General features: G+C 32.7%; 1 protein-coding gene across 4 annotated transcripts in view; it reads right to left on the reverse strand.

Moving 5' to 3' along the window:
• The window catches only part of CSMD3 (CUB and Sushi multiple domains 3), a 600,129-nt gene that overhangs the window by 337,121 nt on the left and 248,968 nt on the right, over positions 1-14,040 (reverse strand). For 2 of the 4 annotated variants that reach the window (XM_061373409.1, XM_061373411.1), the window contains 2 exons: positions 11,521-11,598; positions 6,471-6,558 (listed from right to left, as the gene is read on the reverse strand). In XM_061373409.1, the coding sequence (XP_061229393.1) occupies positions 6,471-6,558; positions 11,521-11,598 (166 nt within the window). The remainder of the gene's footprint in view (positions 1-6,470; positions 6,559-11,520; positions 11,599-14,040) is intronic. The other 2 variants (XM_061373410.1, XM_061373412.1) reach the window with 1 other exon arrangement.

Here is a 14,040-nt window from a genome sequence, read left to right on the forward strand (position 1 = left end):
AGATGACTTGCTGTAAATGTCCCCACCCCTGATTCTTCTTGAGGAAACCTGACGCTTTGACTTTAGAACAAGAGGGGCATTGGGAGGGGGAGCACAATACCAGTGAAAAGATTGGATATTAATAAGATTTACTGTATTTTAAACACATGTATATTATTAATAAGACTTTCCTGTATTAACTTGGACTGAGAATGCACTATTGTAGACGAGTTGTAACTGTTTTTTATATTTTGATTACTAGGTTAAAATTTTTGTTAGACTAGCAGTAAAGTCTTGACTCTGTATAAGTGATGTTTTCTTTTGCCAGTAACAAGATTCTGAATGTTAACTACAAGCCAACAATGAAAGTTACAAGGTCAATATGAACATTTGCTCCTTTAACTGGCATATGTTTCTCCAAATAAATGAAGAAAATAAAGAATTCTAAAAGCATCTTTATAGGTATTTATCTGTGATTATTTATGATGTGACACTTCTGCCTTGAAAAGATCTTGTACTTTTCCATATGGACCTGACATTTTCTGTTGCAAACTTGGCACAGAACAAAACAGGAATTAAGCCCAGAAAAAGTTTCACTGTTACTTTTTTTGGGGGGGGGGTGAAAGCATGACAGGCAAGGAGGGAAAAGGTAGGAGAGATTGGGGAGGAGGGGTGTTCAGTTTTGAAAAATTAAAAAACTCAATACATAAATGTATATTGTTGAGATAATTCTTCTCCATTAATGTAACATTTGTTTCAAGTTCTCACTGAAGTTGAAAATAGTCAATATATCAGCCCTTTCTCTGACATCAGTATCTTCTATAATTGAACAGAAGAAGATAGCTTCTTTAATAAATTACCTGTTCAGAAAAACAATTTATTTACTCATTTATTTTTATTTTGGTACAGCTCCTTGAAAAAACTTCCTTCCTAATTTGGTCATTGGGGAAATAGAAAAATATCAATACCACACAGCATTTCTTTTTAAATCAACCATATCAAACTATTAGATTGCAGACACTCATTGATTTCAAAGAATTCTGCCTAGATTTACATTCACATTCAATCAAGATCTGAGTTAACTCTTTTTTCTGGGACAGTGATCATAGTAAGTGCTTTTCAGTTCTACTCTAGCCAAAATACAAGGTGACTTTGGTAGCACACTTTTTGTACAGAATATTAGCTACTAGACCTTAGCATCAGGTCTTTATTTAAACTTTTTTCTGAGCTTATAGCCCCTCAAAGTATCTCAGAGGTTTTCCTAAGTCCATTTGCCTTGATAAACAAATTTATACATACACGTTGGCTACAATATGCATCCAGTTCTCTGAGCAATTTAAGATTAAACATGGAATAACTGCCCAAAAGTTTGTTATAGAAGCTTTCCTGTGTGACCCTGTAAGTAATGGAATTATCTGATCCTCCTCAGATAGATGCCATAGATCTCCATCCCAATCTGGAATATTACCTATTTTTTTTTTAATTTGGTTTTAAATCTCTGAAAGCAAAGACTCTGTAATGGCATACTTCTTATTAATCTAAATAGATTTTTTAAGGCTCTCTATACATAACCCGCTAAAGCTGGCACTTTTACAAAGAGGTTGGAAGAAGCATAAGGGTCTCACTCAATGGTGATAGGGTATCTTTGTTGATTTGGCAGGGATTTCAAAATCTGGGTTTGATCCCACAGAGTATAACATTCCTTTTTGCTGAAACATATTTTTCTCTGCAGGGTTTGGCTTGTAAAGAATGCGTCCTGATTTTCTTTCCTTAAATATGGGGATTTAGTGCTGTAATAGTAATTTCAATTTCAGTTCAATTTACAAAGGCAGACAAAAAATTTAAAAGACTGAACACATCTTCCAGAGATTAACTGTTGTTAGGTAATCACTTCAAACACACTTATGATGAAAAGAGATACTAAATAAGATTGATAGTAAACAGAACAAGAATAAATTTAAAGACATTTAGAAATCTTACATGTTTGCAAAGGAATGGTGTCAGCACAATAGAGCTGATGAAATCTGGTGAGCACCTGGGCTTCCTAATGAGGACTGAGGCCATGAAAAAATTGTATAGTCACCTGAACAGAAATCTCAGAAAAGGAGGATCTGATAGTGGTTAACAGCTCTAGGAACTATTCCAAAACCAGTTCCTGTTTGTAGAAGAAACAAGAATGTTTGTGAAAGAAGAGCTGCAACCTCCATGAAAAACAGAGGAAGATATAAAAGTGAAAAACTGAGAAGAATAAAATGTAGACATAATGGAAAAGCCCTTGCAAGGTAAAGCTGAAAAACTTCTATCCAAGACTGACGAAAAAGAGCCACAAGACAAATCAGAGTTGGAGAAAATGTAAAATTTGTGAAATAGAAAGATAATCTATCATTACTGTTAAAATTCATGTTCAGCTAGTCCAGGGACTGTACAGTTAGGGAGGTTCAAATGGTTGCAATTGGGAGGAAAGGACAACTTTCTCAAGACTGGATTTTCACAAGAATCTACCTGTTGTAGAAGGCAATGTTGAGAAAATCTGAACCCCTTTGATTACCCAAAAAATAAAAAAAGGAGACCCTGAAAAAAAACACCACATGGAAATCTATTTAACTGTAAGCATAAACACAGTGAGAGTGGAAAAATTATAAAATCTGTAACATGTGACACATGCCTGAGAGGTGAAATGGCAGTTAGATAGACAGAGGATAAAACAGCATTCTAAGAAAAAAAAAAGAGGAAGACACAGACATGAGTTCCTATGGCAGATAGATAAACTTAAAAAGACAGTAATATAAAAAAAATCAAACACTTCCTGTCTGAAAGGTCAAAAAAAAAGACTGAAACAAAAAATGAAATCCTGCAGAATCCTTCTTTACTTGCAATGAAAGAATGGCATCCGTAAAGGCCAGCATATTGACTATCATGAGCTTGTCAAGAAAATGTTAAGAAACTGGGTCTCTCAGGAACTTAAAAGCCTAGTTCTAAACACTTTCAGACACTGAAAAACATTAATGTTTCACAATTATCTACTAGGAGAGATCCTTCTTGTTGTTTCTGATGATGACTTTTTTTTTTTTTATTTCTTCAATGTGTTTTATACACACAAGAATTCAGTTCAAAATCTATTTTTCTCATACAAAAAAAAAAAATAAAAATGTTAACTGAGTACAGGAGGGTAAAGTGTCACTTCCCTTCCCAGGTATAGTAGATGAGTTGAATACGATAAAGATTCAAAAAGGACATGAAGATTGCCAGGAAATAATTATTAGCTCTAAGACAAAATGAGAAAAGGCTTACATCTACATTCCTTAGACTAAGGTTTCTGTAGAGCACTTGATTTTGATGTGGGTCTGGTGTGTAGCGACATAGCAGCAATTTCAGCAGGTTTAGGATTTTTCCTTTCTGAAATGCCATTAGGTTTCCATTTTCAGGAAAAAAGGAAAGCAAACACTGGTTATATTTCTGTTAGAAAACAAAAAGTATGTGTAAATATTAAATAAGCTCTACAAATTTGAGAAAATAATTTAATCTTATATCTCTTTTTGAAGAGTTCTTCATATGCCCCCAATTTTGGATCTCTCCTTAAAGAACACAAATTTAAAGCAGTAAGGACTCTAAAATGAAACTACAGACTCACTAAAGGATATAAAAGAGTTGGTTTAAAATGTTGAAATTCATATGAAGTTTATATAGAATAGTATTATTTTAACCGTTGGCATATGTGTACCAAACTAACTCATTTTAGATTATATTCCTCTATTACTTGATATATTAAAAAAAAAAAAATTAGAGATCAGGAATTAATTATGCAGGGAATCAAAACTTCAAGCTAATCTGTAAATTATATTATTCTGCATTTTGAACTTACATTCCTCTTGTACATTTTGTGATATATAGATGGGACAGACTAAAGAAGGAAATAATGCAGTTTGGATTTTTTGCACTGATGTACAGGGAATATATTTGAATTCATTCAGTTCTATTCCATTTCTGTGGAATCAACTGAAAGGTCACATACACATTACAGAAAAAAAGTATTTTCCAAGATGCACATCTTTCTGCCCTATTAACCTATTCTGTCCACACCTGCAACCAAACAAGTTTGAGAGTATACCACTTTTTGCCATAGTAAAAAAACCACAAAAAACCAAAAAAAAAAACCAAACAAACCCACCCACTACAAAAAATACATAAACATCAGCTCTTAGTCTGTTCCTATCAAAGGATTAATCTGATGCTACATTTTAAGGCTACTATATAGTATATAAATAATCAGTAGAGCAACACATTATTTTCTCCATCTGCAGTGAAGGAATGTAAAGCCTTCAAGACTATGCACAGCAAATGAAATTTTCTTAACCTAGCAACTTTCTGCACAGCACTGATACATAATTATTTATGTACAAGCTACAGATAGAAGGTACTGCAGCCTTTTTGAGCCTCAGTAGGAGAGTTGAGCTATGCCACATCTGTCCCAAGCACAGACATAGGAACATTTCTGTAAGTATTACTGCAAAATGCTATGATTCCAAGATAGAATGTTAGAATATCTAAATTTTCAGAAGTTCTGGTCAAGAAGAATCCTTAATATATGCTGAAGAAACTAAAGTGATGACAAAATCTCAGTTGCAGAGGAATTTCCGACACTCTGGGGATAATTGGTAATTCTGCTTACACAGTTCTTAAAGCATCAGGATTTCCCACAAAGCTTGTACTGTCAGAGGCTTCTGTTCGACAAAGGAGCCAATTAACTGCTGACAAATGAAACATGTAATATTCTAATACAAACTAGTCTCACATGTCACATTACAAATCATCAGAGTTTTGTTCAATTTTCAGGATGCTTGCCATTCAGAGTTTAGGAGCTCAGTGCATATCTGCAGAGAAGGGTATGCGATTCAGAGAAACTTTAAGGGAAATTAAGTGTGAAACTTCCAGTCTATCAATGTAGTTACACTTGAAATTTGTGATTCTGGAGAAAATAACCATAAAGCAATTTACAATATAAAATTAAAGAATAAATTATCAGTTATACTGTAACTCAACTCATTGGGTATAGTAGATTGTCTTTAATATAAACTTCATATGCTTCCTTCTCTCAGTAGAATCTGTATTTCTAAGACCACACTGGCATCTTTGTGGCTGTCCAACATTATTTACTGCCTTGTTGTCATCAAGTTTGATCTGAATCTCATCTTCAAATACCTAACTGGACTACATTACAGAGGTAGAGGGAAAGAGATAGACTCATTCATTTTGTATAAGCAGAACTTCAGGATGGAGGGGGAGGAATGCATTTGGTTCACAACAGAATTCTTGTTCAGGTATAATTCAGTTTGGCTATGTTTATTACAGTATAAATAAACAAAGAAAAAAAGCCTCCAAAACCCAACAAATAAAGGAGCAACAAGACCACATGAAAATTTTCTTCATCTACTATATCTTTCCTGTATTTACCACGGTGGCATTAACGCTAAAACTCGATTTAAATGTAGAAAAGATGTGTATTTTTAATGTATGACAGGTAGCATAAAATAAACTGTTGGAAATTCCAGCAGAATGAACACTATTACAACTAGAATTTTAAGAAACTTCTTGGGAAGGGAATATTTCATTATGCCATAAGATAGCTTTTTCAGTACAGGAAAAACTGGCAGGTGTTAGTAAATGTTCCTGACTTTATTTCAATCTGCAAAGTCCTGTTATGCTCAAATAATTATCTAGCATCAGAAACTATTACGAAACTCAGATAGAGAAGAGATCAAAATTAACTCAAAATATTTTCAAGAAGTGGTTATATATGTGTCTCTCTAGTCATACAATACAACAATCACTGCTGTTACTGACACCAGGAGTCATATGATCACTAAGAAAAAGACATAGGTAGAATGTTTTGAAGGAGTATTGCAAACTTTTTTCCTTAAAAGATAAATTTGAAAGATAGGTAAGAATGGAGAAGTATATATCAAAATTAATAGAAAAATAGTCTGCACTAAGAACGCTAAAATACTTTGAGGACTACTAGGAAATGCATCTGCATGTATCAAACTTCTGGGTTCCTGAAAAACATACTATAGAAAATGAAATATTCTCTATTATATTCCAATGAGTACTATAACAATATCTGAAACTGTGAGGTTTTATTTTCTTTTTGCATTGCATTTTTTTCCTTTGCGCCTCACAAAAACCTCCAGTACCACACGTATGCTCAATATTTATTAATCTAATACATGAGAAAATAATTTTAACTTACCTTCTTCAATCCAATTTTTGTTAGATTACTCGTGATATATGCTTTCTTCCAAATAGATATTTTATCATCTTTGCATATTAATTGCATGCTATATTGCACTACATCATTTTATACTGAAATACATTTCACTTTTTACTGAAAAGTTCAGTTTTGAAAGAGTAGCACAACAACAACACATTTTGAACAGTTACATTTTCAAATTTTAGTATTAGAGATATTATACAACGTAGGGTTTATATTTTACCTAAAATCTGAGCCTATCCGTTTCCCGTTTTCTGGTTCTCCAGGATCTGGGCACAAATTGGACGCCTGCTTAATACCTCCCTCATTTACTGCAAAAAGACAAAAATAAAACACAGAAATAAACAAACAAAAAAAGTTGAAATAATGCAGGGCTTTTTAGGAAATTAAGAGTTAAGCAATTAATAAATATGAAGAAATATATTATCTACATTTTAGGTCCTTTAAAATACATTTTCGATAGAATATAATCCGGACATAAATTTCTTCTCCCTATAACAAGCAAAGTGTATATTTTCTGGCTAGTTTGTTTGGTGGTTTTGGGGGGTTTTGGTGTGTTTTGTTGTTGTTTTTTTTTTTTTTAAATAACAGGTTTTTCTATAAGTTGGACTCATAAGCTATTTTGTTTGCCTGTATTATTAAACCCATATGGAAATGCTATTACTATTCCTTTACAAACATTAACATTTAAAGGAATGTTCATTAAGTTTAGGTCTGTAAAATTTTATTCTGAACGTAGTCTAATAAATGTCATTTCCACTAAGAGCTGACCTTTTCTCCTTGAAATATAATAAAACTTGAATGCATAGGCGCATGCTCAGAGAATTGTCCTTAACCAGTATTGAAAATTCAGATATCTGAATGTAAAGCCTAAATGCCAGTTCGTTTTGCATACATTTATCTTACAGTAAACTAAAATGGAACTTTGTAGAGAAACTTCCTGTGAACATTTCTGTGTGTTTTTCCAGAAATTCTTATGTACTGATCTAGCCCTCAGCATATTCAACCAACTCTTCACTCATTTTTTTCTCATGCATTATATATGTTCCTGTAATTTTTTACAGCTTGCAAAGGTATGTCTTGAAAAATAATTCCAGACCAAAATAATTCTATTAACTTTGTATTTCATTCTTTACCTTCACTGAATGATGAGGGAGCAGATCCCCCCCCCCAAAAAAAGAAACCAACATCTACGCAACTACACAAATCTAGTTTCTAACTATACCTCATGAAATTTCAGCTTTTAATGAAAGACAATAACATTCAGAGTACTTTGGGGTTTTCCGATACTTGAAATTTGTTTTGTTACACTCATTGAAAGAGAATAATTGATGTGATACACCTGAGGAAGACAAAAGCCAAATGAAAATGTTGCAGATGGTTAAAATAAAAACCTCTCACTGCTCAAAAAACCTATTAAGCTCAGCCCTTGTCAACTGGAACCACAGTATTTATCCTTCTCTGCCCCAAATACCCATGTCCGAAGTTATTTTAATAGCATACCAAGGCATTCTCTGTTCATCTCAATCTCTATGCCCTTTTGGACCAGGAGGGCTCTTCCTCAGAACCTATCTGTATTACCTGCTTTCAGCCTTGCTCCCTCAATACCTGGGAGGTGTGATGAAAGCATACTGACTATAGAAAGTTCCTGCTAGTACTGGAGTAAACATAATATATATCAGGTTGAGAAAGCTGGGCTGTTCAGCATGAAGAAGAGAAGGTTGTGTAGAGAGACCTCATACCAGCCTTCCAGTATCTGAAGGGAGACCTATAAGGATACTGGAGAGGGACTCTCATTAGGGACTGTAGTGACAGGACAAAGGGGAATGGGTTCAAACTTAAAGAGGGGAAGTCAGTTTAGATATAAGGAAGCATTTCTTTACTGTGAGGGTGGTGAGGCACTGGAACAGGTTGCCCAAAGAAGTCGTAAATGCTCCATCCCTGGCTGTGTTCAGTGCCAGGTTGAATGGAGTCTTGGGTGACATGGTTTAATGTAAGGTGTCCCTGCCCAAAGCAGGGGAGTTGGAACTAGATGATCTTAAAGTCTTTTCCATCTCTAATCATTCTATGATTCTATGATCAGAAGAGTGCAATTCCATAAGCTGCATTTCATAAGGCCATCTAGTGGGTGTTTCTTGGATGGACATTAACTCTTTGAAATGTCAGGGTACTTTTCTACAATTCCAAAGCCTACATCCAGACATGACAAATTCAGAATCATCTTAAGTAGCCTGTATATAGAAAAGACTGAGCAATGCAGGAAGGCAAAAGAAGTATACTTGAGAACAAGCAGGGAAAAAGACACCAGCTCAGTTTTGTGACAGTCTGATATATTTCCTGACATTTAATATATGTTAAAACTATAGTTGGGAAATAACTCATGATGCCTGGTAATAAAATCAAAAAATTAAAATAAAACAGTGTTGTTTTGGGGCTTCATTATAGAACAGTGCACACAGAAGTAATTATTTACTATGAAAAAAAAAAGTGATTTAAACAGAACTATGTCTATTTACTGTAATTCATGTTTTAGTATTTCAAAATACAACTTTATTTTTTTGTACACTATATTTCCCCATGCACAGGTAATAGAGTGAATATTCATATAAAAAAGAATGTTATACTGGATTTCAAAGTACGAGAAATATCTCCAATATCTACCAAAAATGGAAATTTGATAATCCTATTGGGTTTATGACATTTTCTGTATCCAGTTCCATTCTTAAAAATACTCTATGAAATGGATTTTTAAATTATTAATTGTGAAATTATTAATAATCATAAACAAAATAAAACAGCTTATGTTAAAGCAAATCATTAAAATAAGTACAGCAAGAAAATTAAAATAAGACATATACCACAGTAAACATTCAGAAGAAAATGTTGCAAGTAAAAGTCATTAAACTGATATCTGATTTGGTCCCAAACCAGAAATCCATTTGAGCAAAAACTTTGATCTATTCTGATTTCTATTGAGTACTTAGTGAAAAATAAATACACATTTTACTTTTTAACTGATCTTACTTTCCTAGACGTAATGCTTGATCTTTCAGTCTACTGAAATACAGCTTTGTGTAGCTTCCCGGCTATCTATCTGTATTTGTATGGTTTGCACCCCAGACAGTCATGTGACAATAAGCAATGAAAGGGTTCCCTTTAGTAAATTAAAGGCTCCTCTAGAAAAAGCATTAATTAGGTTCCCCAGTGTTGTTTGGGGTTTTTTTTAAATCTTAACACTTGTGAAATGACATTGATGTCCACTTGTTTCATCACACATTGTGTAATCTTATAAAATATTGCCATTCTGACTTTACTATGTGCAATTTCCCATGCATTAGTATTGAATGTTACATACCCAAATCATTAAAAAATGTAATGGTAAAGGTAAAGGAAAACACATACACCTGAGAAATGTTACATGATAATTTTTAAAGACATTCCTAATATAAGGCCTAATGTAAAATAGGTGTTCACTTGTCCTTATCTTATTTCCACTAACAGGTGAATGATGTAATTGTAATGCAAGTACAGATAATCTGCAACCAGGCTGGGAATTTTATCTGAAGTCAACAGCTAAATACAGAGGCTTTTCATGAAATACTGCCTCAGTTTCATCAACTACCAGAGTGACTAGCTAACCAATGTCTAGCTAGATTACAATATAAAATCTTAGACATCTGTTTATGACCAGATTACAATACTAAAGGTATAAATCCTCAAGTTTTTTGCCTTCAATTATTATTGAATCATATAGGTAATCTGCTCTGCATAAACAGCAAAACAAGATACAGGTGTTCTCATCTTTACATAGAATATCATAATCTGAAATTGTACAAAGACTTTAAAAAAATATATTGATAAATGTCATCACTGATGTCATAACAAGCACCTTTAGATATCAGAAGTGTCTGGTAATTCACTTTAAATCTACAGTTATTATTGTTCATATAGTGGAATGTTTAACAATTTGTGCAAAGTAAATCTTTAAACAAACATTCTGTTTTATCAGCCATTGTACTATTCTCATCTGTTACTATTAAATCGCAGATAGACCATCAGAGATGACAGTGTAATTATCTTACTGCTATTTCTTTCTGTATGAGCATTCTAGCTTCCAGTCATGCGATATGTGTAAAAAGAATACTTGGTTTTAACCATAATGTTACAAAGTTTTCAAATAAACCAGAAATTCCTCATGGAACTATTTAGGTGATGCAGTTTACAGAATAGGCGAATATGGCAATATGTTACATTATAAAAACTGAAGTGTGTTTTGCTTTATTTTTCTGACTTGTCAAATGTTAAAGGGTCTTGCTGCTTGAGACACTTCTTTATAAAAAACACACCTCTTATATTGGCAATTTAAAATCTAAAACTGAAAAAAAAAAAGCATTAAGTTATGACAATATGCCCTTCTAACTTCTGGGAACTGAATTTACCACTGACACTTTAAATAAAAAATTAGTGCAAATATATCCAACCTAAGGAGCTTTTAAAGCAAGTCCTTTCAGTCCTGTGAAGAACAATGAAATGTAATTTAAGCACACATAGGCTAAACATTTAGTCCATCTTAATTTTAAGCAATTACTCATAAATATTTAAAATGAGGTTCTAATCCAAAAAGAAACTCTATAAAAATGGCATCATCTTTCGAACAAGGTATCCTCTTTAATGTATTCAAAGTCAAACCTGTTCATTTTATGTTAGAAAGTTGCCTGACTCCTCCTTATGAGTTAATCAGGACTTGGTCCTCTAAGATGCCAAGCACTTTCAAGTTTCTATTTTCTGTAATTAAAGTCTAAGGCACTAAGCAACTCCAGAAATTTTAAACCTAGGGCTTGTTAATCAGTTCAAAATATCAAAGTTAATGAAGAAAGAAAAAAAAAAATATATCAGAAAATTGCCTCGTGTCTCTTGAAAAAGCTATGTGGTTGAACATTTACAAATGAAGATAGGCTTTGGTTTGTATAGCCTTATGCTGCTAACACTAATTTTCATTCAAAATAACCCATCTTCTGCTCACAGCTAAGATTTCAGCAGGCACCTGGGAGCCTGAATATTTATTTGCATATACTGCAAATTAAGTGTGAAATGCCAGATTTATAGAAAGCCTGCCTTTAGAGTAGAACCATATTTAAGAATTCATCATGCAGACTGGAGAAAGAGATTTATATTATCAGAAATACATAAACAATTTTGAAAACACACAACACAGACAGCACAAACTTCACTCTTGCACTAGAAAAAAAGTAACAAAAAAGGAGTACACTCACAGATAGAAAACTTGTTGCTGTTGTCTTTCCCTGGAAACAATTTAAATCCTCTAGATTTAAAATCTATGGCCTTTTTCACTAGTCAAAAAAACAAAACAAAACAAAACAAAAACATGTATCAGGCAATACATTCTAAATTATTTCATTTCAATTGACAAATTTTATCATGGAAGTATATACCAATTAGAGTACCATCTATCTAACAAGCTGGCAGTGTGGACCTTTTGCAGAAAACAAAAAGCATTGAGACCAATTTGTACACTTGACAAAAGAAAGAACTTGTAACTTAATTGTTCTCCTGCCTGAACAAGTTTAAAAAAAAAAAAAAAAAAAAAAAAGGAAAGAAAGGAAAAAGAAGGCCAAAAGTGTTTGTTTTCATGCACCACTTGGCTGTGTTCCACATTTTTGGAACCTGGAAAATGTAAAAAATCATAGATGTGTCTGATGTAAAACAGCTGAACAGCTGACTCTTATCTGGTGTGCTTTCTGTGTAAAGAAACAGCAGTGTTTATGTCTCACCTATAAAAAAATATTAAAACCAAAATCCTACAAAATACTATTATATCTTCCAACTAAAAAGTGATCAACCTTTTAAAAAAAGGTACCATAACTTTCTTTTAAGCAGGTGATTTTCTGAGAAATTTTAATTCAATTATTCTTTTCAGTGATAGAAAATTTAAAAGGAAAAAAAAGATTCATCCACTACATGCTATTGAAAGCACACTGAAATCCAATATATATGCTCAGATCTTAATTTCCTAAGCACCCAAGCAATACAGGAATTATAGTAACCCACATCCATTCTGAGAATGTTTAATCAGCAATGGAAATGCTAACATATTTCTTGCCAATATATTTTGCCTGTCAGTTAATATTTTAAAATCTATATTAAATTCACTATTACATTTGGGGAAGAGGTAAAATAGAGGCAACAGCTAAAGAGAAGAAAGCAATACTCTAGCAGGAAAAAAAAAAAAAAAAGAAAAAAGAAATCCTTCCAAAAATAACACATTCTCCCAGTTCTGAAAGTATCTCCATTAGTTTTCAAATTCTAACTTAGCTATGTTCTTAGCATTAATATGTTAGAATAATTTTTATCCATGAAATACTGACATTTTATTACCTGTGTTTAGATCAAGTAGGCAAAACAGAAATATTTTGATCATAGGAAATATATTGCATTATTAAATTGAGCATACCAGGCTAATTTTCTGTTTTAACTACAGAGATTTAGATACAAAAAATAAAATAGTGTCTACTGTTCTGCTGTTGGTTCTGCAGTTGGTCCTCTTTATAGCTTGAAAATTGTATCAGCAGAGTGTGATATGAAAGGTAGTTGGCTCCCACTTCACTCCTTAGCCCACAGCTGAACTATTTCTGTAAAAGTCTTTATGATATCTTTATGGCTTTATGATAAAGGCATTTAATCCAGTCAAACAGCAAACCATGTGGCCTTAATTTATTTTTGAAACAAAATGACTAATGGAAAGAGCAAACTCAAAACTTACAGGTATTAAAAAAAAAAAAAAAAGCAAGAGAAAATAAAGGAAAAATAGCAGGAAAAAAGCTTTTTCTTTCAGTCATTAAACTATGTGCACTTTTCTCCATTATATTTTGCCAGTGAGCAATGAACCATACATAATTATGGATGTCCTGTGTAAAGTTTAAGTACATTATTCTCAAGAGACTTTTTAGATTAGATTCGTTTAAAAACTATACAGAAGAAGATGTTTTGTGTCGGCTACAAGCAAATAATGCTGATGAAGTCAGTGAAGATTAAAAGAACTACTTTTAAGGGAAGTTAATACAAGAAGATAGTACATGATCACAGGATTTTTCAGCACCTGTTAACTTGTTATATAAAAATCAATGAATAATCAATGAAACTCTTACATGAGACATAAATACCAACTAGCAAAATACTACTGATCTTTTTTATAATTAAAATTAATCATTATCACACACAAGAGCTGAAAAATATTCAGAAAAAAACAGCATACAACTAAGAAAGACAATTTATAGGATCAATACAGGATGTGGTAATAAATATTTTTACACTTCTGGTAGAAGAGACATACTTTCTTCTAAATACATAAAGGCTTTTTATCTCAACAGTTAAACTATCAAATGTAAATTTCCTTGTGTATCATCATAATGTAACCTATAAATGTTGCTAATGGTTCTGGGAAATATTTGCAGAAGCACAATGCATCTGTTGCCACAAAATAATATTTTTTATCTTTTTTTTTTTTTAATCCTTAATACCAGAAATTACCCCCAATTTCCATTAATTAACAGAAGTACAGAAGCTATTCGATCCTCAGTGGAAGTCATGGACACAAGAACTGTACCTTCACACAATAGGTCTATATTGGAATAGAAGTAATGCCTTCTTGTCAATCGTGTGAGATTCTAAGATGTTATTTTGACAAAAATATGAATGTAGGAGTATAGCTATAAGCTTCTTTAGGCCTTCTCTGAACATCAGTATAAAATAACTCCTACTGAATCACAAGATAG

The sequence above is a fragment of the Neopsephotus bourkii genome, unplaced genomic scaffold, assembly GCF_033783945.1.
Source record: "Neopsephotus bourkii isolate Nb327-2 ecotype Australia unplaced genomic scaffold, CSIRO-AGI_Nbou_v1 NB_1630, whole genome shotgun sequence".
Classification (NCBI taxonomy): Eukaryota; Metazoa; Chordata; class Aves; order Psittaciformes; family Psittacidae; genus Neopsephotus; species Neopsephotus bourkii.